Below are 25,001 nucleotides of genomic sequence, written 5' to 3' on the forward strand. Positions count from 1 at the left end.
CCAGAAGGATAAACTCCAAAATATTCATAGTGGTTATTCTCTGTGCAGTGATACTTTCTTTCTTGTATGTCAGTGTTTATAAAAATTAGTATGAATACAAGTGATAATATTAAAAGTTTGTTCTGTCATCAGTCTTGCCCAGTCCTGAGTATTGGGAGGACCAAAGAGTCTGGCTCTGCATACTGTAAAGTACCCACACATCCGAGGGATGGTTTGTCTCCTGGGGTGTGATAAGATGGGGAGGGGAGTGATAAGATGTAGGTCAGGGTCTTGTCTACAGCTCAGTTAGAGACCCAACAACATCAGTGGGTCAGGTCAAAGTCATAAAGAACCAGCGTCTGAGGGCTGCTGGGGAGGGAAGGGTTAATGTGCAAATCCATAAGGCTGACCCCGGGGTGGCCGGCTTAGGAGACCATCTGCCGGCAGGCCTGCAGCTGCCCATCCAGGCAGGCCCTGCCTTCTCGCAGGCTCCTCCCAGCCCGCACAGCTCGGAGCGGCCCAGATGCCTCTGCCTTGGCCTCTGACTCCAGCCAGGGGATCTGGCCTGGCAGAGTTATCACATCTCTCTCCCCATCCCCAGCAGCAGCACTGGCATCCGAGGCAACAGAGGTGACCGACTTTCCCACTTAATGGTCTCACGTGACTAGCAGACAACGACGTGGTAGGTTTTCCCATTGTACAGCTGAGGAAACTGAGTCTCAGAGGCAAAGGCGCTTGGCCAAGGATACAGATTCTTGGAGACAGCCCAGGTTCCTGGGGGAAGCAGCGAGCCCCACTGCATCCTCTGATAGTCTCCCATGGGCAACGACTCCGCCAGGAGCAGTTGAGGGGCTACGTGAGGCTGCTATTCTAGAGCCTGTCACCAAGAGCTTGGGGCAACGGGGCAGGGATGGAGGTGAAGCAGAAGAACACAAGATGGGAGTCTTCAGGAAGCTGGGTTCGAATCCCTGCTCTACCTCCCCACTCTGCCTCATCTGCTGGTCTATCTAGAAAGTCTCATAGGGACCTTCCAACTCTCCCATTTTGGGGAATCCAAGACCTCTGACTACTTCCTGACCCCAGGAAAAAGAATAAGATGAGCAACTCTTCTTCCCACCATTGGCACCCACTCTGGAGTCAGATATTGGTCCTGAGAGCCAAAAGAGGGGAGAGAAAAGAGTTAACTTGAGGGGCGGATGGAGAAGGGACAGAATCCTCTCTGGAACCTGCCCACGTGTCAGACTGAACAGCTCCAGACTGACGGCCAAAAGACGCAGAGAGAGACCCAAAAATTCCCAGAACAGATGGGCCAGCCCGGGCGCGTGGGGGATGAAATGGTCGTCATAATCATAATATCTCAAATTCCTCTGGTGCATTCCGGTTTTCAAAGCTCATTCAAATCCATTATCTTATTGGAACCTCACAACTCTTCTGGACAGTAGACGGCCAGGGGCTACAAGACCCATCTGGCAAGATGAGGCAACTAAACTCAGAGAGGCTAAGAGGTTTGCCCAAGGTCACACAGCTCGTGTGTGCTCAGAACAGTCAAAAAGAGAAATCAGGTCTCCTGAATCCTAATTCATCCATCAGTGGACCTGTGATTTGATCCCCCCATTTTCTAACTTGGGGGCTTGGAATGATGATCTATGTTAGTAATAAAATAGCAACAACAAAAACAGTAATAAAACCAACGTGCACTGATCACTTATAACATGATAGACACTGCTTTAAGCACTTAATACATACTATCTCATTTAATTTCCACTTTGACCCTGGATGAGGTAGATATTACTATTAGCTCCAACTTACAGATGGAGGAGACAGACTCACATGAATGAAATCACTTGCTCAAGGACAAAGTTATAAAACACCGGAGCTCAGATTCAAATGTAGATCACCCTATCCCTTCACCACCATGCCAGTGGTTCCCAATCATCACTGCAAATCAGAATCACCTAAGAAGAGTTTAAAAAATCACTATGCTCAGATGTCACCTTGAATCAATTAAATAAGGGCGTCCAGACATGGGGCCCGGACATCAGTATTTCTTAAAGATTCCTAGGTGATTCCACCGTGCAGCCCAGTTTGGGAATCACCACACTACACTCTCCCCAGGGGCTGTTCCATTGATCATCTCAGAAGAGCTCTGTGACAGCTGAGTTTCTCCCCGTTTCCCTACCTGTAAAATGGAGCCCCTTTAGCTTTGCTGACTAGGATCCGTCCTCTGCAGGCTCGGGGCAGGAAAGTGTTCAGGCCCCAGAACTTTGAGCTGAGGGCTCTAGCTGCTCCCCCAGAGTCAGCTAGAGCGTGGGAACCCTATACCCACCTGACCCTGTTGTAAAACTTTTATTACGTGTATTTCAAATCAGGCTTCTGTGCAACTGCAAACACCGGAATCTGTAGCAACAGGGACTGCGACGCTGCTAGCCGCGTTCTTTACCTTCTCGGGGCGAACCCGTTCACCGTCCCCCCAAAACGTAGTGAAATCATAATGGAGGGGGAGCCTGGGGCACCGCCAAGGGAACAAAGGAAAACAGCTCCTGGAAGAAGGGGCTGTGGCTTGCTGGAAACTGGGACAGTGGTTTTGTTTTGTTTTGTTTTTCCCAGACTCTGGAAATCATCTTCACTCCTGCCTTTGAAATCATCCCCCAGTGCCTCCTCAGAAGGAAGCAAAGTGCCTTCTCTGTGCCTGCTCTCCTTTCTGAGTCTGGGGGAGCACAGTGTAGAGGGAAGGTGGTCTCTTCCCTGGGTTCAAGTCCTGGCTGTTGGCTAACTTGTTGCACGGGCTTGGACCAGCCGCTGCCACGCTCTAGCCAACTTCCCTGCCTGTAAATAAGGAGGCTGGAGCCCCTCCTGACCTTGACCTACCTAGTTCTGTCATCAGATCTGTCAACCGCAGGATGGATAACAGAGAAACTCAGATGCATGTAGAAATGCAAAGGAATCAGGCCTCCTCGAGAGCTCTCTGCTCCACCCCCCTTGCCCCCACCTGGAGAAGGTGCCGTGGGAAGCTGTGGTGCTTTCCTGACCCCCTTGGAACTTGCGGTCCTGGTCCACAAATGCTTTGGGCTCAAAGCCGGGAGTTCCAGGATTGTGAAGTCCAGGATCAAATGTCCTGACGAACAATGTCCCAGAGGAGGCGGGAGTGACCACAACGGGCTCAGCAGATGACAGGTCTTGGACCCATGGAACATAAGAACCATGGGATCCTATGGTCTCAGAATCTCAGAACCAGGGGCATAACCAGGTGTGTGGGGCCCGAAGATTACACAGTTGGGGGCCTTCTTTAAAAACACAGCCTGAACCACTTCTATCATACTTTACACTCTAGACTCTTTGGTTGTATATTCCGACTGCCTCATCCTATGACAATTTTGTAATATCGTCAACTACAGAGAGAATAGGAAGGTAATTCTGCATTTTTTCTGTGCTGGTTGTTTAGGAGCACTTGGAGACCACGTGGTTGAGAGGTCCAAAGGTCTCAAAGAGATGTGAAAGTGAAAGGAGCCCACGGCAGTGCCCGACGTCAGGCCATTCTGGCAAGCCTGAAAGGGGCTTGTGAGGACAGGGACGTTCCAGGGTCTCTGTGATCTTTCTACTGCCCGTGAAGAGGGCTTCCTTTTGAAGCTGTGCTAGGAGTGGTATCTGAGCCACACTGAGCTCTTCATGCATAGAAGATAGCTCATTTTCAGTTGGTTATCTCCCCTCATAACTTCTGCCAGCTCTCCTACTTAACAATCCCACACCCTCGGGGGAAAACAGGAACAGAAAATATATGCAAAATGGCCCTCAATTTTGATAGAGATATACGCAATTGCTGACTTCAATCTTTCTGCAGCATGTCCCTGAGAGAATCAAGAATCAAGGATGCCACAGAACCCTGGGGACTGGGGCTCAGGACATAGCAGAGACTATGAAGGTACGGAGCTCGGAGGTTTAGGACTTGGACTGGATGCTGCTGTTGTTGGGGGGGTGAGGGAAGACAGGGCAATGCAGGCCAAGTCAAAGGGTTCCATCTACTTACCCCTGGTCCTGGATCACAGGCTGTACGCCAAGCCTAGCAAAGCCTTCCCACAATCCCCTTCCTCCCTGGGACCCTGAGATGATGGGTAGCAATGCGGTACAGGGATTCAAATCCCGATTCATTCTTTACTAGCTGTGTGACCTTGAATGAGTGCTCTGACTCCTCTGACCTCTGGGTTTCTCAACTGTAGGATGAGCGTGATGAAAACGTGCGCATCTATAGAAGCAACACGATTCACACACAAGAACATACCGTTCTCAGCACAGTGCCTGGCGCTGGGATAAACACCCAGTAAATGCTGGGTGTTCTGATTCCTGTCCGGCTTGGCCTTTCTCACCACCAGAGCCCAAGGAGAGACCCCTCTCTTGCCCATGATCCCAGGGAAGGGCTGAGATTGGCCCTCCTAATATCATATGCTAGCCCTGCACCAGTTATAGCATCTAGGGTAACTGAGAAATAGAACTGTGCCTCTTGCAGCCCTAACTGGTATGGAAGTAAGGCTCTATACGGGAAAGGAAAGCTTCCTGGAAAGACCCAAATAAAAATAAGATGGTCCTTTACACCTGCCTACCGACTAGGTTTGCCCCATGAATGGGATACAGACCCTCTCAGTCAACTGAGTTTCCGTCCTATCCCAACGGGCCAATCAGACCCCAATTTTCTGACAACCCTGGTGTCCTTTCTCAGAATGTCTAAGAGTTCCGGGAGAATAAATCCATCCCATGTCATAACTCTGCTCCTGGAGAGCAGAGACTTTATCCAGTTCATTGTCACAACCCAAGCATCCAGCACCAGGTCTGGCACGTGAAACACACCCGATAAATATGTTACTGAATGTGAGAGTGAATAAATGGAATACTAAATTTTCAAAGGAAAGAACAATCAAGGGAGATTACTTCCCAGAGATCAAAGAGAAACTTTCTGACAGTTGAGTATTTTTCCTTGTTTTCTTTTTTGTAGCAACATTTAATAAGCATTAATGGTGGTCGAGGCACTGACCTAATCACTTTGTCTATCACTGCATTTAATTCTCCCAACAACACTTTGAAAGTTGCTCTTAACATAGGCAGTGTGGTCTGATGGTTAAGAATACAGGCTTTACGAAAAACGGGACGGCCCTCCATTACCAAATAGCGCTTTTGCGACATGCGCTGCTCTTGCCCCAGTTCTGGCACCTTATCGTTTTATTAAGGACCTTGTTGTGTTTTTACCGACTTATTACTTGAAATGATAATACAGCCTGTCTGTTTGCTGTTTCAAGACTGTGATATATTTTCCTAGTGGTTTGGTTTTAAAAATACATAAGACTTAATTTTTCTTCAAAAAAAAAAAAGAATACAGGCTTTAGAATTAGACCCATGTTCAAATCCTAGCTCCAGCAGCTTCTAGCTGTGTGATCTTGGATCAATTACTTCTCTCCTTGAGGCTTTCCTTGTCTATAAGATGCGAATAACAATATATACTTGATGGAGTTAATTTATTTAAAATGTTAATGCATGTGAAGACTTTAGCACAGTGCCTGGATCACAGGAAATGCTCAATAAATAGTGACTGTTATTCTTCGTGCCCTCTGCCTCTTATATGGAGAAAGAGCTTATCAGAGAGGCCACAGATGCTCACCGTAGGATGTGATTCCAGGAATGAAAGGCATTTCCTGTGTATGGGAGAGGATAGCACCAAATTCCCTTCCCTTTCCACCCAGACCTGCTAATAGATTACCTTTCTAGTTCTCTTAGCACCTAGGAGGGATCCTGAAACTAGCCTTCACCAATGGAATATACACGCTAGTAATGGGTCACTTCAAGGCGGACGCAGTTAAGAGCAGGTGTGACCTCTCCACCTTGGTTCACTTTCCTCGTCTTCCAGCTGGATCATGCCACATAGCACGGAAGCCATGTTACGGGGGTGGGTCCCTATACGGCTACATGAAGCAAAGCCCTCCTCCAACCCATTTAGGACTAAGATACAAACAAGAAACGATTGAATAAGCATTTTCAGAACTCTAATGAAAAACCGATGAACTCATAAAAGTGCTAACAAAAGATCAAGATGAAAAAAAAAAATGTAATTACATGGGACTGAGTGAACTGATGAGGATGAGTATAATTTTTGTGACTTTCTGTCTGAATTTAAAAAAAAAAATCCAACAAGGACTCAGAGGCAAAGAATATACAAATCAATTTTCACTGCAAAGTAAAGGAGCTGTTACAGTGGAGGATTACTGGACTGAATGTCAATATTATGACATAGTATGAGTGTGTTTCATGTTTGGTAATTGCAATCATTGTTGCTTTTGTTGTGGTCATCCATGTACAATGCTTGGTGTCAGTCTATTTATCTCTTGTAAAAATAAAATACAGTGTGTGTGTGTGAAAAAAAAAAAAATCCAACACCCTTTAAAAAAATAGAAAAAAAAAAAAAAAAAGAAACGATTGGTTCATGTGAAGCCACTGAGATCCCACATAGCTGCTACCTCTTGCCTACCCTAACCACACTATTTTTATTTAATGACCTTCTTGTAATATCCAAGATGATATCTATTCTGCTTATTCTTTAGGTCTAATGGTATAAGTAGCCAGCAGATGTGCTCTCATGGTGAGAGATTATGTTCCTTGGAGAAGCAGAGCACTGGGAATCGATTCCAGTGGTCTGAGGGATTCCCAAGAAAGAACATGAGATGTGAAAGGAAGTCCCCGTCTCTCCAGCGGCACTGCCTTCCAGGTTCCCCCACTGCGCAAACAACGCCATGACTATGGACAGTGCTAAGCTTCCACTTAGGTTAGGTTCTGGCAGAATGTCTTCATCTCTAGCTGTTTCTTTTTTTAAAAATTTTTATTTATTTTATTTATTTATTTTTGGCTGCGCTGGGTCTTCGTTGCCGCGCGCGGGCTTTCTCTAGTTGCGGTGAGCGGGGGCTACTCTTCGTTGCGGTGCGCAGGCTTCTCATTGCGGTGGCTTCTCTTGTTGCAGAGCACGGGCTTTAGGCGCGCAGGCTTCAATAGTTGTTGCACGAGGGCTCAGTAGTTGTGGCTCACAGGCTCTAGAGTGCAGGCTCAGCAGCTGTGGCACATGGGCTTAGTTGCTCCGCGGCACGTGGGATCTTCCCGGACCAGGGCTCGAACCCGTGTCCCCTGCCTTGGCAGGTGGATTCTTAACCACTGCGCCACCAGGGAAGCCCCTCTAGCTGCTTCTTGAGAAAACTCAGAACAGCCCAAGGATAGGACTGTCCATGGCTAGATGACTTGTAATCACAAAATCTAGGTTCCAATGGTAAGTATACTTTCTGTGTTCTCTTTGCCTCTTTTCCCAGAGATGTCTCTTCGCACCTAGAAATAGTTTAACCCAATCCTGGCCAAAGCTCTGGTCTGGCTTTGCCCAAATGGTGACCAACACCACTATGGACTTTAATACAGGACCAGTCACTGGAAACGCAGGGTCCACTGGAGTTAAATATATTGGAGATTCCATGGCTCCTGGGTCCAAGTCCCTTCCTTCCCCGTGACTAGTTGTGCAGGGGTGAGAAGAGGATCCTAAGGATAAACGGTGCTCCTCCTTAGTGACAGATGACCACACTAACTCCCGCCAGCCACCTCCCAATTGTTCATTCCTGTCCTTAGAGAGAACCAGCAAGAGAAGTTTCTGCTCACTCCTGTAAAATGGTGGACTCCGAGGTGTGCATCTGGCTGCTGCTTTGGCGCGCCAGATGTGCTAGGCTCCTTTCTAATTTATCATCTCCAATGCTCACAGTAACCTCGGAAGAAAGTTATTCCCCCCAGTTTAGAGATGATAAAATTGAGGCTTGGGGAAGTGAAATATAGTACCATGCTGGGGTTACTTGGCTGTGCTATTCAAAGTATCACACGTCCCACGTGCTGTACAAAGTACAGTCCGAGCAGAGCAGAAAGTACCTTCCAAACTCCCAGCACCATTTTTGATGTGTCAAAGGATGTGAAGAAAAAGGACCCCTGCTCCACCCACCTTATAGTGTTAAAGCACTAGAGCACAGCTCAAAGGCACAAATACACATAAAGTATTTGAAAAATGTAAAACACTATATAAATGCAAATTATTAATTAATAGGCAAATTAATTGATTGACAAGGAGTTCGTATAGCATGGAGGTTAAGCGCGTGGGTTCTGGAATCAGATAGGACTGGGTTTGATGAAGTTTTGACCTCCCTGAATCTCAGTTTCCTCTTCTGCGAAATAGAGATAAGAATATTCCCCGTCTCATAGGGCACTGTGAAGCTTTAATGAGTTAGTATATACGAAATGCTTAGTATGATGTCTGACTCACACTGTTGTTACTATTTTTACAAATAACTCTATTAGTCTCAGTTTTTTCTTCTGTGAAATGGAAAAAAATAAATTCAACCCATCGCATGGTGCTTTCATGATTTGAAACTCTTTTAAGAATGCAGTATGCCAATTCTGATGATAAATCACCCCCAAACTGAACAGAGGCTGGACACAGCTGGGAAAAGATGTGGCGGGAGAAGACTGGGACCCCTGAGGCCAGCCCTCCCTGCTGCCTCCCCGCCCCCGCCCTGCTGCACAGCAACGCAGGTGCTCCAGGCAAGACGAAGCTGGCCTCCATCGCCCTGCTCGGAGTTCCAGGGCCCCGGCAGCAGATCTGGCTCCCGCAGCCTCCCAGCATCCTGCTGGGAGAACACAAAGCCAGAAATAGCTCCCTTGGTGCAGGACACCCCTTCTCCTCCACGTCCTGCTTCAGCTCCCTGACTTGCCTGAGGAGATGGTGAAATGTGTCTGCTTCGCTTGGCATATTGTGGATCAGCAGAGGGCAGGCTGGTCCTTGAGCCCTGTCTCCATCAAGACTGTCTTATCTTCCGAATCTCACCCAGTAGCCAACTCCTCTAGAACTCCCTGATTCAACAAATACTTACTGTGTACCTAGTTGGTGCCAAACACTGAACTAGATACTTTCCCATTACAAGTGCAGCCAAATCTCTTCACTCTCTAAACCACCTCTCCCGGGGTATATAACACAATGCCTGTTCACAGCTCTAAGTAAATATGGATTGGGTATCAGCTGTGTCCTGGGTCCTGTGCTAGTGGCTGGGTATATGGAGATAAACATGACAAAGCCCTCTGGCCAGATATATACATTCATGCGCTAACTAACAGGTACCAGGATTGCTCTTCTATTGACATTTCTATTCATCAACCTAATGGTTTATGTATTTAACAGTAGTTATCGGAGCTGGTTAGCCACTGTCTAGCTTCTTTAGCCTTGGGCAAGTGACCTTCCCTTTGTGAGGTTCTGTTTTCTTATCTGTATAATGGGGGGAGGGGGTGTTTTGTGATGAACATTAATTGCAACAATGAATGTAAAAAGCATAGCACCAACAGCAAGGATACTACTTGATCTGATCCTTCCCAAAGCTGTAGCATTCCCTTCCTGGAAAAGATAAATATATGGCATGCATACTGCCACCTTCCTTTCTTGCACCAAGGACAGACGTCACTAATGAATCAAAGCATTCTTTGTTACTCCTCTCAGATGTAGCCCCAGAAGCCTTCTCAGCACAGTGATTCGGGCACATACTACTAATTGATTGAAGCTGTTGACATTCTCTATGGAACTTTTTTTTTGCCATCCTGCCCTTACTTCACTCAGTTGCATAGGTCTGTAGTTTAGCTGACACTCTAATGAATATCTCTTTCCTCTCTGAACTCTACTCTTGGGTCTTGAGTGTAACCTCCTCAGAGACTGAACTACATGGGCATAGGCCCAGATGCATGCAGGTGGTGCCCATTATATGTATGTATTGACTGATGTGCCTCTGATCAGCAAATCTGGCTCCCATTCTGCTGACCTGTTGAATGATCTTGGGCAAGTCAGTTCTCATCTCTGGACAATTTTGATATTATTTTCTCATAGGGAGTGTGTTAGTAGAACACAGTGGTTAAAATCTTGACTACTGGGGTCTTACAAGCTTGGGTTTGAATCCTGGATCCACTTCCTAGCTGTGTTACCTTGGAGAAGTCACATAACCTTTCTGAACTTCAGCTTCCCCATCTGTTAATTGGAGATGAATTAATAGTACCCATCTCAAAAGCTTAAAGGAAATATTGCATGGAAATGGGATACTGTTTTGAGATACTGATCTATGTGGTTTTTTTTCTCCCTGTATTTTCCCCTTTTCTTTTTTACCATTTAAGCAGATCACGGGTTCTACCCTCCTTGCCTCCGGGGAGGCATGTGTCAGGGCTGAAAACAGGAAGAATATGAGAGTGTTTTTAGCTTTTGCTTTTTGGAAAAGTCAAAGCCTTTAGGGGAAGAGGATTTACGGACTTAAGGAGAGAGTCCTGAAGAAACACAAAGGAAGAAAGATTTCTCCAGAGCAGAAAAGAGATTGCCTCTGCTTGGGAGTGGAGAGGAGAGAAGAGGGGAGGGGAAGGGAGAGGAGGAGAGGGGAGGAGGAAGAGGTCTGTAAGGCCAGAAAAGTCCTACGTGGGCAGAAATGATGGGTGTCTCCATGGTAATATGTGTGAATTGATGGTCAAGCTGGGCAACCTTGGGCAAGTAAAATAACCTCTCTGGACCCGTGTTCTTACAATGTAAGGCTGTTTTTAATCACCCTACAAGTTTAGTGCAAGGAAATGGGACGTCCTTGTGCTTAACAAATATCTGTTCTCCCATGCCCTTCCTCAACACCAATGATTCCACTTGTGATCCTCTGCATTGCCGTGTTTGGGTTTAGCTCTGGGCGAGAAAACACATGGTTAACTACCAATATCTCGCGTGTCCTTGTCTTGAAGGGTTGTCCCTCTTCATGGATGGTTCGATAATCGTCTTGTTGGGAAGAGCACTTCTGGCATGGAAGGCACTTCCCACTGGCGGACTCTCCTTCTGAGTAATTGCCCCGTGTGAGAAAGGACCATCACTCCCCCCAGGCAACCCCTCACCCGGCCCCATGAGGTCAGCCTCACTGCTGGGCAGTCCCTTCCCTCTCTGCTGGAGCCGGGTCTTTGGTAAGCTTCCACTGAAGTGATCACCTAGAAACCTGAAAGCAGAACAGCTCGGCCTCACCAGTGACATTCCCCATATCTTGCCTATGGGGAAGCAAGAGTTGGGTAAGAGAGAAAACTGTGGCAGCAAGTACATCTGGGTTATAACCCTAACTCTGACCCTTACAAGGTGGTAACCTTGGCCAAGTTGCTTAAAGCCTCTAAGTCTCACGTCCACCATCAACAAAATGGGGATAATGCTATCTATTGCATAGGATTGGGGGGGTGAATTCAGTGAAGTGATATCTACAAATGGCCCAGCACAGAGCTTAATTTATAAGCAGGCAATATCTAAAATTGCACGGCATTACAACTAACTCGCTGATCTTTGGCCAGTCGCTTTACCTGTTCAGACTTTAACTCTCTTTTCGACAAAGTTAACTCCTGCCACGCCTGCTAATTGCTAGTTATTAATAGACATGTCTCTCCTACTAGAATGTAAGCAACTTGAGAGTACAGAAATCTTTATTCATTACTATGCTTTGCATATAGTAGAAGCTCAGTGCTGGGTGAAGGTATGAATGGATAATCAGAAGGGATTTCAGATGTGAGATCCCCTTGCACAAGTTTTAACAAAGAATCATAGCAATTGTGATTCTTTGTTTCTGACAAGAATGAATAAGTACAATCATTTAAATCTCAATAGCAAAAGGCCTCGGAGAAAAACCAACGAACCTAAAGTGCCTAAATTCCTTGGGACTACGATGTTTTAGGTGTCTTACAAAGAACTAAGATTGGGAGAACAAGTTCAACCAGGCTTTATGCTTGTAAGGTCTTAGAAAATAAATGATCTGAGCTGCCATTTCTTATCATCTGTTAAATGAAATTAATAAACCTTACTTTACCATAAATATAGGGAAATGGTAAAGAAAGGCACAAAGTAGATGCTCAATAAATGTTGGTTGGTTGGTTGGTTGATTGGTTGGTTGAATGAATGGATGGATGGATGGGAGAAGAAAATAGTTGGAAAAAGGATGAAGGAACAAATAGCTGGAGAATAGATGAAGGGATGGATGAAATAATGAATAAATAAACAAATGGTTCCTTGATCAATGGATGGATGTAGGGTAGATGGATGGATGGATGGATGGATGGATGAGTGACTACGTAGTGGATGGATAAATAAATGAATAGAGGAATAGATGATGAGTTAATGGATGGATGGGTGGATGTGTTGGTCAAGTTCGTAGCAAGCATGAAGTACTGTGCCTATGAAGAATGACTATGACTGCATAATAGATGCACCTAAACTGGTCAACTTGGGGTAGGTGTTGCAATTAGAAGCCCTAGACTTCTCACTCAAGAAACACTTATTCTCCTTGTTTCCCTGCCTCCCTTCCCTAGGGAAACTTGCTTCCAGGAAAGCTGCTCATTAATGTAGCATCAAACTCCTTCAGTGAGGTTGTTCACCCGAAAATAAAACTGGGCAGTACTAGTGGACACATGTCTTGAACTATGTTCTCTCTCACGCATCACTGTGGCACTGGGATGGAGCAATGTAAACAGCTTGTCAAGAACTTCCTTGTTTCCCTACAGTGCTCCTAATTTTTCTGATCTTTCCTTCCTACACCAGGAGATTGGCAGAGCAGGCATTCCCAACAAGAGCTAGTAAGAGTTACCAGCACAGGATTCAAATCGCATCTCTGACATCACCTAGCTGTGTGAGCTTAGACAAGTTACTTACCTCTCTGATCCTTAATTTTCCCATCTACAAAATGGAAATTGTCATAATATCTAACTACCTTAAAGAATGGTTCAGTGGATTAAGTGATATACTGCAGATAAAGCATTTTGCTCAGTGATTGGCATATAGTAAGTACTCAGAAACTATGATTAGGAACTATTATTAAAACTTTGAAAGGTGAAGAAGTTGAAACACTGACATTCATGAGGTCACTGAGGCAGAGAAGTAAACCCTGGGCGTCAGGAGACCTGGGTTCTGATTCACTATTTGACTCTGGGCAGGTAGGTACCTTTTCCTCTCTGAGCCTTTCTTTCTCTACCTGTATAATAGGGAATGACCCATGAGCTCTGAGATTTAGGGGTATAATCGCAGTGTCTTTTTGCCCTCCCCCTCTACCAAACTGATTCTCTTTTGAACATGAGCCTTCATGTCCAAGGGCAATCATTCCTAATAGGTAAAACCAGGAATCAGCAATTATTCAAGTTAGAGATTTTTGTCGCCCTGATACAGATGAGGCTCAGGGTAGCAAAGTGACTTGCTCAAAATCACACAGCTAATAGATGGTGGGATAGGATTCCAACCCAAGCTTATCAACCACAGAGCCAGAACTCATCCAGCTATGCAACACCTTTCCCTTGGCACGTGTCATAGCCGCGTTTGCTTGGTGAACGGGAGGTGATGCCTTCCTTAGGGCTGGATGAGCAGGGTGGGTGGAGGAGTATATGCTGAGCACCCAGCTTCCACGGAGAGGAAGGCAACAGGGTCTTCGGGACCAGAGTGGGGACAGCAAACACCAGCTGGCCCTGACGGCACCGAGCCCAAGCGACGAGATGGGAAACATCAGGAACATCTAGGAGCACGCAGACCACAGTCCCCAGTTCCTGCGTTCACACTACCACCGGGGATAGTTTGAGAGTTGATCTGCTAAAGGGCCATAAATGCTATCGGTCCAGGGTGGAACAGCCAGCGTTTTGGGGTGTGGATGAGTACAGGCAGTGGATGGCGATCATATTAGCCCTTTTCCTCTTCCCTGGAACCCACTGATGCTCTACAAGGAACCCACTGTCTCTGGCATTGATTGCTTGTGAGGCCTTAGGCAAGTTACTTAACTACTCTGGGCTGGATTCCTTCCATAAAAGGAAGTTAGGGAGGGTGGGATGAAAAGACTCTGAAGGCCACCCCTAACTCTCCTAGTGGCAAGATGTCCTTTCTTGGGGGAGCGGGGTGGTCATACATAACCTCCCCCATGGAAGGAAGGTTTCCAGACTCATGCTCCTCCCACTGTAGTTTGGGGCCTGTTTCCCCTCAATCAAGCCCCTGCAATGATGGGGTAAATTTCTTCCTAAGGCTCCTGAGCTCTGAGTCCCCCTTGCTGTTTTGGGGTCCTACTCCAATGTCTCCCTCCTCCCTTGGCCATTAAAAGGGATGTCACTCTAAGGGATGTCTCCACTTAGGAAAAGGAGCATACACAGGGGCAGCTGTATGAGGCATGAGGCTGGTACACTTTAGTGCAGAGAAAGAAGGGGGCTTTAATGGGGGTAACACCGGCAATGCAGGCTGGTCAATGACCAGAGGTGGTCATACCTTTCCTCCTCTTGCCTGGTGGATCCATGCTCAGTGCACAAGCTCCTGGGGTCACACATTTTGTCTGCAGTGGGATGGGGACACTGAACTTGGAGTCAAGAGACCCGGGGTTTATTCTGGGTCTTTATAAGACCTTGAGCCTCAGTTTCTTCTTCTGCAAAACGGACATAAAACTGGCACTTAACTGTTGTGAGAATCAAATGAGATCAACAGCAATAGTTAAACCACCACCACCACCACAATAATGTATCATGATTTCATGGTGTGACTTTTGGCAAGTCACTTCATATCTCTGAGCCTCATTTGTCCTATCTGTAAAATGGGAATACATTAATTTTTCTGCCTTCTTCTCCAAGGAACTCTGAGCAGTGCGGTGTCTTAGAACTGGGTGTCAGGTGGCCCATAAGTCAGCTACACCTCTGGCATTAACATTCTGATGCTCCACGAAGTGCCCTGTGTACTCTCTGTGCCCCTGTCTCCCCATCTACAAAATAAAGAGGCTGTATTCGAGTCCCTCAAATGTCCCCTCTGGCCCTCCCGTTCTGACTGCCAACGAAACGCCTCAGTGAGCTGACACTGGCTAATAAGGAGCTGATCACTGGGACGTGCTATTGTGGTGATGGTTTCCTGCTAGAAAAAACTGTCCACACGGTAAAGAGCTGCCCCGAGCCTACCTGCCCTCTATGGGAGTGGGCTGGGCCCCAGAATCACCTGCCACTTGGCCTTGGAAGGGAGGCTGGACAGGGCAGCTGGCCAAAGAAAAGCCTCCTTAGTGGCCGAAAGCTCTGAAATATGATCCCGGGAACAGCCAGGCTGAGTACAGATGGGCATCTCATCAGGATCCCCAGACCAGGCTTTGGGCAGCATACGCCACAAGAGGTCTTTATGGGGCAGGATGCCGTATCTCACAGCGAGGGGCCGGGGGCAGGAGAGAGCAGTGTCTGATCGCCTGATCACAGCAGAGAAGCTCACACACAAACCTTGATGTTGGGCAAACACCACTTCACTGAACCCAGTGCTCACCCAGGCTGACTCAGGCTACGTAAGGGCCTTGGACAAATCCTTCCCCTTTTGTGGGTCTCAGTCTCCCTACCTGCAAAATGAGGAGCCGAATTACACGAGCAGGCCCTAGAGATCTTTTGATATCTTATCTCTTATCTCTCTCAGTAAGAAGTTTTGAGAATGAAACCCTCGTATAAGTGTATTTATAAATTTTATCTGTACAGTTGTTCCGACACATTATAAATATTATAAAACATATCCCTCCGTCCTCCACGTGTAAAATGAGGAGACTGGATAATCTCCTAAAGGTCCCTTTAGCTCTCAAATTCTGACGATGTATGTCTGTAGGTCTCTGAGTTTCCTCATCTGTACCATGCACTTATATCTGCATACCCTCAATCATTCATTCAACAAACATCTAAAGAAAATGGGCCAACCATGGGCCACTGTTCTAGGTGCCGAGATACAGCAAGGAATGAGACAGACATGGTCTCCACCCTCAGTAGTTCAAAGGGTTCTCCTGTGAATCAAAGGAAACACTGCTGTTTTTGAATATTGGAAATACCATGTGGTTCAGACTATTAGGTATGAGAATGATTTGATGAGGTGAAATTGCTACAATTCATGCATTCAACCACCATTTGTTTGGCCCCTTGCTATGCATCAAGTGAAAGAGGTAAACCAACGAGCAAACTGACACAGTCCGCATGCTCATGATGCTTTCGGTCTATTAAAAGAGGTACACTTTAACCAAAGATCCCGTAAGTCAGTGTAAAATTACAAATGTGCTGAGAACCAAGAGAGGTACTACAGTGATGAGAAAGTCTGTAACGCCAGGTGTGACCTAGTCTAGAGCATTGTGGGAGGATTCCCTAAGGAGATGACATTTGAGTTGAGATCTGAAAGCGGAGTCGGTGTAAATTAGGCACCAAGGGAGAGGGACAGCTTTCTTGGCATCATGTGCAAAGGCCCGGCGGCAGGAAGGGCATGGAAAATTTGAGTGACTGAAAGGAGGAACGGGATGCAGCTGGAGCAGATGGAGTGAGGAGCAGCATTTTAGAAGTGATCTTGGGGGAGGTGGCCAGGGGCTGCACCATGGCAGGGAGCCACCAAGGCCTAAAGTTCTGCAAACCAAGGGACAGTGATGCAGGGCTTTAGATGAGGGTAGGGAGGGTGTATATGGTCTGAATTACTTTTCAAAGAGGTTCTTCTAGCTCGACATGGGGATGGGTAAGAAGGGTAAGGACAGAGGAAGACAGTGTTACTGACAGTGGTGTGAGATGCGATTATAACAATGGCAATTGCCTAAGCTGACTGGACGTAAAATAAGATGATTAAAACAAAACAAAAACACCCATGACCTTAAAATCCAAACCACAGTGACAGGATGTATAGCAGGTAGAGAAGAACGTACTTGCCATTGAGCAGACCTGATTTCAGATCCTGGTTTCATACTTAACAAACTATGTGACCTTGGACAAGCCACACTTCACCTCTCTGGTCTCAGCTTTTCTTCTTCTGCAAAATGTACTAGACTATAAACTTCTCAGTTAAGAGCTCTGGGTTTTTATTCCAATTATGACTCACCAGCCATGTTCCCATGAGCAGGTCACTTCTACTCTCTGAGCCTCAGTTTCCTCATCTGTAAAACTGGGTCTTAAAAATACCTCTCTCCTAAAGTTACTGTGAGGATGGAATCAGACAACAGGTGAAACGTGTTTAGCACAGGGCTGGGCACATAATAACGTAAGGAGCTCGGCACACACATTCCCACCGTGAGCGAGCGCGCACACACACTATGAATACACACGCGTCAGGCCCAGATGGCACCTCTCTTCCCGTAGGAGTGGTAACTGTCTTGTAAAATTCCAGCTCACTTGCCTAAGCTTAACTTTTAATGAAGCCAGAGAACAGTGATCCGCTGGTGTTTCTGCTCAGCGAACCTGTCAGCGGGATGTAAGCCCAGGGAATTCGGCAACTAAGGGATTCTCCTGATGAGAAACATTTGCGTCCAGAGGATCTTAATATTTGTTTGCAACAGACACATGCAGACGTGAATTACTTAATGACTGTTTTAGGGTTCGGCATTGTTCCTGGATTTGGTTTGGCTTTGTCTCTATGATATCTTAATTCGGTGTTTTATTTCTCAGAGCTCTACATACAGGCTGTGACATATGGGAGCTCCCTCAGCAAAATCTCCAGTGGAGATGGGGGAGGGAAGTAGAGAGAGAGAGACAGAGAGAGAGACAGAGAGAGAGAGAGAGAGAGAGAGAGAGAGGGAGAGAGAGAGCACGCGAGAGCAGACTGTAGCTTCAAGAGTGTGTGGCAAAGGGGGCTGTGAGGTGAGAGGGATAGTATAGATTTGCACCCATGGATATGAGAGATACACCAAACCCTCACCGTCATGGGAACAAGATTTGCCACTGCTATTTGGAAGTCTAAACAGTGTCTTTTTCAATTTCCTAATCTGACTGACCACAATCAGAGCGATGTGTAAATTTCATGTTTGTCCATAACGCATGGAGGGGCCCGGCTAAGCTTCTGACTCTGCTGTTCAAAGTCATCCCTGGTTGCACTAGAGTCAGGAGAGAGGAGACAAGAGAAGCAGATCAGACCAGGGACCCTGACTGAGAGGGCAGGAGCACCCCTGCGACCCCCTCCCTCCCCCCCAGCCTAGGAGCTGAGGACCTGGGAAGACCTTAGATGTCTTACAAGGCCCTGCTTGATCTGTTTCCTGCCTATGTCTAGGGAGTCAGCTCCTGTCAGTCTCCCCCTCACCCATTCTGCTCCAGCCACACTGACTTCCTTGCTATTTCTCAAAAACATCAAGCATGCTTCCACCTCAGGGCCTTTGCACATGCTGCTCCCTCACACACTTTCCCCCCAGTAATCCTCATGGCTGGCTCCCCCCCTTCTCCAGGTCCCTGGCCACTCCATCCAATAAAGCCATCCCCACCCTCACCCTCTAGCCTTTTGCTCGGCTTCATTCTTTTTTAAAGCACTTACTACCACCTGACCTTATATTATTTATTTGTTTCTTCATTTATTATTTTTCTCCCCCATGAGAGCGGGGGCTTCATGCTGTTCACTGCTATACCAAGTAGGAGCGCAAGAAAATTGTTGAATGAATGAAGTACAGCTTTGGTTTTTAGCCACAGGCAGCTACTTCTTCTTCATACATTCATTCCCCAGTGGTTTATTTTCTCTTTGACACGTATGGGCTCACTCTGCTCCCCTCAGCGTCGGTGGCTGCTTGAGGAATGCAGACTGGATTTTGTTTTAGCCAGAGCTGGACCATGAAGGACAAGAAACCTAACAGCCCACGCCCGAGTCTGTATCCTTAAGCCACTGACAGGGGAGCTGGGAGATTTATATTATAAGGGCAGTTCCTACCCATAGCCTCCCTTCATTAGCACCGACTAGGACTCCCCACAGATAATGCCCCCTCCAGAGTTTAACCCGCTTTTTCTTCTGGGAAAAGGAAAGCTCTTTCTTGAGACTCTATGGGGAATAAAGGCTGTATTCACTCTGATCATTCCTTGCATTTGTAGGTAAAATTGATGAAGAAAAAGAATCATTCCCATTTTACAGATGAGAAAACTAAGGATTACTGTATGATAATAAGCAAGGGACTCCAGGTCTCACTGAGGGTCTCGTCTTCCTCTGGTTTTCCACATCCCCCTTTCTTTACTCCTACCTACATTTATAGTACTTAAGATGATCTGCCTCAGTCATACACACTCCTGTTTATGTCTCTCTTTGCTGCTAAATTCCGAGGCCCTCAAATGGAAAGATTGCACTTCACTCATCTTTTCCTCCCTGATGGGCCTGACACGTAGTAATGATAAAAATGATCATTTATTATTAATAGTAAGAGCTAACATTGATGGAGCCCTCACTGTGTGCCAAACAGTGCTTTCCATACATTAGTTCATTCAGTCCTCCCAACAGCTCTTGGAGGTGGCTGCTGTTATTAGTCCCATTTTATGGATGAGGAAACTGATATTGAGAAGGTCAAGTTGCTTGCCAAAAGCCATGGAGCCAGTGAGCGTCTGTAAACAGTAAAAGGAAACATTTCCGGCCATTAGTTTGCCTTCGGGTCCTGTCGGATTTCTAAAACAGCTCTGTACAAATCTCCAGTGGCTCTTTTAGGCAACTGTAGTGAGAATTATCTCACTACAACTCCGTGAGATGAATATTTCACCGATGCGGAAACTGAAGCGTAGAGAGGTGAAGTGACTAACAGATTCCAGAGCGAGGAAGTAGCCCAGCAGAATGTCAGCCTGGGTCCATCTGACTTCTGAGCCCAAGCTCGTCACCGTTCTACCTCTTCCACCCCAGAAATATTCTCTCGCACCTCAGAGAAAGTCTTAGTGACAAGCAATTACAGAACTCCGGTTTTGTCAAGCCCCTGCGAACTCTTCCACCTTGCAGGAAGGTAAACCCAGCCACTCTGAAAGGAAGGCTATTTTAAAAAAATGTACTGCGCCCCTGTGGGATGACTGAGCTGCCCATGGGGCAGAAGGCACCTGACCCAGGCTTCCAGCCTCGTTTACAGGAGTTAGGCTTTTAGGGATGTCGCCCCATTCTGGTGGCCTGGAGTCGGGGTGGAGTTAACGGAGACTGACACGGGCCTGGAAAGCACTTCCAAGTGACATTAAGTTCAACCTCCTGCCCCCGGACCAGCCGACATGTTCACTCACCCAGCCCCACAGACATCTGTATCTAGAGAGCTTCATTCTGACACTAGTGAGAGTCAAATCTATCCGCAGTGTGTGTGTCTCCCCGTCTCCCGGGCTGCACTGAGCAGCATCCTCAGATCGCCAGGACCGCGGTGGGGCTGGGAGAGGGCTAATCTGATGCTGGATTTGGACCATGTGCACTCATTCAATTAATGCATCCAACTTTCACTGAACATCTACCGCAGCTCGGGTCTCTAAGACAGCACAGTTGCCAAGTGAACACGGCAGAGTCAGAAACGATCCCCTCATTGACCCTGTACACCATTCAACCAATTTCACCTTTCAGAAGGAGAAAGGTTTGACCCAAGCAGTAACACTCCCTTTCCAGAGAAAATGTTCATTCATCGCCAGGGCAAGCATTTTCCCTGACCCTCGTCTCTTGGCTCTTAACCACAGGACATCGCCTCCCAACAGCCCCTCACTCTGCTCCTAAAGACAGAGTCAGCACAAATGTGCTATCTGATCTCTTGGCACGAAGGGGAGACTTGAATTAAATGGTTCAAAGGCATTTTCCCTGCCTTACAATTTGGCCATCTTTCCCTTTATGCAGTAAAATCTCCAATAGTTTGGAATTTATGATCCTTTAGACAGGGACTGGGCTGAAGTCTGCTTCTGGACTATTCTGCATGGAAAGGATTTTCGAAGAAAATTAATAGCTTGCCCAAAGAATGGTAAAGGGAATGCATAGTCTACTTAAGGGGGCCACCTCTCTAGCCCTTTACAAACACACCTGTATCTACAAACAACTGATATACTAATTACAAATGATAGTTACGTGTTCATTAAGTCCTCAACTACTCTTTGTTGATATGAATATTACAGTTTGAGTTGGCCTCCAACACTAGGTTTCCCACTTAGAGCCTAAACTTCTTGGGTGAAAACTTTTCTGGACTAAGCAATTAAAAAAGAGAATTACTTAATGCCAGGAAAACGACTACACTTCTTCAGCAGGAACAAAAGAGGGGGTCTTGTACACTCCAAGTATCTTATTGATTCATGCTGGCTCTCTTCCAGCTGGTACAGGGTGAGGTTTGCCTGGGATAGTCCCCATTAGAGCTTCCATCCTGGAATAACCACCCACAGGCAACCCTTTTCACTCTTGATATGAACTACAAATTATACAGTCACTCTAGAGTTGATGGGCTAGGGATTAAAACTACGGTTTTCAAGGAATTTGAGCCTTGGCTAGACTGGCAGTGCTTGGTCATCCCTATACAAAACAGAATAATATTCCGTAAGGATGTTGTACCAGTCCATTCTGAATCCAGACAATTCTTCACCAGCCCTCCACCCCCTAACTGAAAGCATCAGATCAGAAAGCAGCTAACCTTCCCTCAGGGAAGGAAATATAGGACCTTAGGGAGGAAAATATGGGACTGCTCTCATCCCACCCACCGCACCTCAAGTGCTGTTGCCTGTCAGGAGCTGAAATCTCACAATTTTTATGGTCAGCATTATTAGGGGGAGAAATGGGTAGGCAGGAAAAACACCATACTGGAAGGAACTGTAGATTTCCTTTGGCCATTATAGCTCTGAGCTGTTTGTTTTAGAGGCAGTGTGCATTAAACAATCACTCTGCCCCTCGAACTGTGGGAAGTGCGTTACCTGACTCAATCCTCCTAAGTCACTGCCTGAGGCAGCTATGATTACTGTTTCCGTTTTCAAGCTGACAAAAGAGGCTCAGCAAGGTAGAGCCACCTGCCTAAGGCACTCCGATAAACGGTAGGACCAGGTATTCGGGGTTCGGTGAAGCTCAGCTCTGAGCCCTTAAGCACCGCCTCCCACACTGCTACACTGTTCCTGACATTTGAGTCAGACATCTGCTCGCAACTTGATACATTATAAAGATATCGCCTCACCAAGTATGCCTCACAGAGGGGGAGAGGGAGGGACCAGGAGATGCTTTGCTTGGAGTAAGGTTGTATGATGTATGCATATTGCTATGAAATCAACGAATTGAATGTAAGCTTCTATCCTGGTACTAAATTATCCTCCGAAACAGACTTAAAATATCCTGGGGAAGTTCACTCAGGGGGTAGTAGCCCTCATCCATAAACAAATATTAAAGTGTGTAACCAACAGGACTGGCTGGTGGTTCACCCACGCCCTCCCCCATCTCCCTATAGACAGCTACTTGGGCAGATCAGCGCGCTGACTGTGAGCTGGGCCTCATTCATGGAACTAGACAACATTTCTGATGAGACCAAATCCCCAGACTGCCTGTAGAGGAAGCTGCTGGGGCCCAGCTGATGCTAAGCTCATGCCTCTGTCCCTTTCCTTCCTAAGAACTCTGCTTTAGAAACATGGTACTTTCACCCTTAAGTAAGTATAGAACCTTAAAAAGGAGGTAGAAACTGACCATCGCTGGATGTGGCTGGCGTGGGTGAAAATGTGGATGTTTCAGGCTTTACAGCCAGTCTGTTAAAAGGCAACTCCAACCCAGCCCCTCCTGAAGACTTAAACACAAATGTGTCCTGCTCACTCTCCACCCCAAACCAGGAGTAACAGCTATAAAACTGGAATCTGTTCTACAGAGAGGCCACGCCTGTTACAGAAGTATTAAAGAGGATCCTTTCAGCACGACATAAATTAGGGACTAAATGCTCAGACTTCCACCTCGGGAGTGGTTTTCAGGGGGATAGGAGACTCAGGACGTTAAAAGACACCAGGAGTGAAATGATGCCTGGGTGGGGAGGGTTGGCTATTATAAGAGTCTCATATGGATTAAATCAGGATTTGCACAAAGCTGCAGAAGCATGCGGGGTGGGAGACCTTGTGAGCAATTCATACGACTGAGAGTATGACCAGGAAAAAAGGCATGACAGTAACAGACTGACAGGCAAAAGGTGAAGTTACCAAGCAAGGTGGACATCAGGTATGCTTATCTGAATTCAAATACCACCAGGAATCTGCTCTCCTCTCCCTGCACCCCTGAAATGCATGGAATACTCGGGACCAACTGCCACACTTCTAGTTTCCAATGAAATTTCCTCTAGTCCCTTCTACAAGGGCATATTCTTTGGCCAACGCAGCACCTGATTTGCCAACAGGAGGTGCACTCCAAAGGTGGAATGGATGGCAGAAACCCAGGAAGACAAAACCACTGATGTCAAAGCTCCCTACAAAGAACCTCCTTCCAAGCAGAGCAACATCGGCTTTTGGTGGCATTCAGTATTACTGTTCCCCTTCTCCAGCCCGTGTCAGAGGACGTCCCCTCATCCCAGCCACAAATACTGGCTGCTGCTGCCGCCACTTGCAGCCTGCTACATCCTGCTACAGCCTGCTGACCCGTCATCTTTCTAGCGTACCCATTCCCAACACGGGGTACCCGTTTTTCCAAAGACCTGTACGAGCCAGGTCTCTAGCAGACTACGAAAAGTTCTCCAGTCTGAGTTTGATTCTTAAAATATAACTCCCCCGTCGGTCCTCCACCCCACACCCACTGGAAAGTTCAGAGGCAGCTGTGCCACAACAGGCATTCTGTCCGAAGCACTTTCCCAGACATGTTTTCGATCCACTCCCTAATGTAGCCTGTCAGGATTAAGAAATCCTCCAAGTGGTCTCCCCTGGTCCACTTCTTTCTTTTTCTCCCACCCAACCACTCATCCAACACCAGCAAAAGAAGAGTTTTCATTCAGCCTTGATTTTCCCTGACGGAGGGCACAGCCTTCTTCCTTTCATTCTCGAACTCCTCTAAATTGAATGATTTATGAAAACAATTGGGTCTTCTCTGTATTGGAATGCTTCTGTTTCCCCCAACCTCCTCTCAGTTTCACCCCACATCTTCTTCTCCCTCTTTCTGCCTTTCTTTCATTTCTTCCCTCATCCCCCCTCCATCACACTATTTCTATACCACCACCCAAGGATCAGTTCTTATGCCTGAGTTCAAAGCAATCAGTTTCTTTTTGAGAAACCAAATAAAACTCTTCTGAGACCATCTTCACGATCTTGGAAGGCTCCTCCCTGACTCTTGAGCTCAGACTCCTGGTTCTGGGTGCTGCAGACCACAGATAATTCAGCAGCAGCAGCCAGAAAGGCGTGGAGGAGGGTGCTGTTTAGGGTGTATTTGAGGGAACAGCATATGGGCTTTTGTCAAAACAGTCAGAGCTCACTAGTTTCTGAGCTGAGCACGGAAATGTGCCGCTGTCTCTGAACAAGGCTTGAGCTAGTTCAACCCTCATCTCTTCTTGTACAACACCCCTAACTGCCTCGAACCCACCGTTCCTTCACCCCCTGTCCTCGGAGCCCTGGGATACCAAGAAAAGTTTCTCAGTCATCTCCCACCTCCACCGCCCACCCAAAGACAGCAAAACCTTTCAAACCGCAGCTACCAGGTCAGCCGGTTGAGCGTTGCTCCCCTTAAAGACTCTCCGTCCCTTCCCACCAGCTGCCACCTCACACAAGCAATTCGTTCTCCCATGTTCCAGTGGGAGATACAGAGTAGTGACGGGAAGAGACAGGCGCTCTGGCCCAGCTGCCTGCCTCCACCCCGCAGGGCTCTGGGGCACAGGCCAGAAAGGGGGACCATCAGGGTCTCCCCTGTTAAGCAGGAGGTCATTACCTTGGCAGCGGCTTGCGGGCCGTGATACTGGCGACAATGATGCTTTCGGGACGCGGGGTGGCCACGGCTTTAAAGGTTCCTCGCCAGAACTTCTCAAAAAGCTGTTTCTCTCCTTGTTGAACGCTCGCCATGGCCAACCAAAAGGGCCCGGGGCTCCCGGGCGCTGTCCGGAGTGCTGAAACGAGGATTCCGAACGGGGGCACAGCCGGCCCCGCTCTCTGTCCGTGTGAAACCCAGAGGGGTGGGGTGGGAGAGACAGGGGTTCAGGGCGGGGGATGGGCGCCTCAGCCCGGGCCGGCAGGGGAGGAAGAAGGCTTGTCCGCCGGTTCTCTTCGCCTTCTGGGTCGGCTCTGGGCTGCGCTCTGAGCTTGCAGAGCCTCCGCGCCCCAGGAAG

At 47.2% G+C, this 25,001-nt stretch overlaps 1 protein-coding gene across 1 annotated transcript in view; it reads right to left on the reverse strand.

Moving 5' to 3' along the window:
• SRRM4 (serine/arginine repetitive matrix 4) overlaps positions 1-24,738 on the reverse strand; it is a 163,521-nt gene extending 138,783 nt beyond the window's left edge. The window contains exon 1 of the mRNA XM_068563593.1: positions 24,608-24,738. Coding sequence (XP_068419694.1) covers positions 24,608-24,738 — 131 coding nt within the window. The remainder of the gene's footprint in view (positions 1-24,607) is intronic.
• Positions 24,739-25,001: the final 263 nt, after the last annotated feature.

Source organism: Eschrichtius robustus, chromosome 14, assembly GCF_028021215.1.
Source record: "Eschrichtius robustus isolate mEscRob2 chromosome 14, mEscRob2.pri, whole genome shotgun sequence".
Classification (NCBI taxonomy): Eukaryota; Metazoa; Chordata; class Mammalia; order Artiodactyla; family Eschrichtiidae; genus Eschrichtius; species Eschrichtius robustus.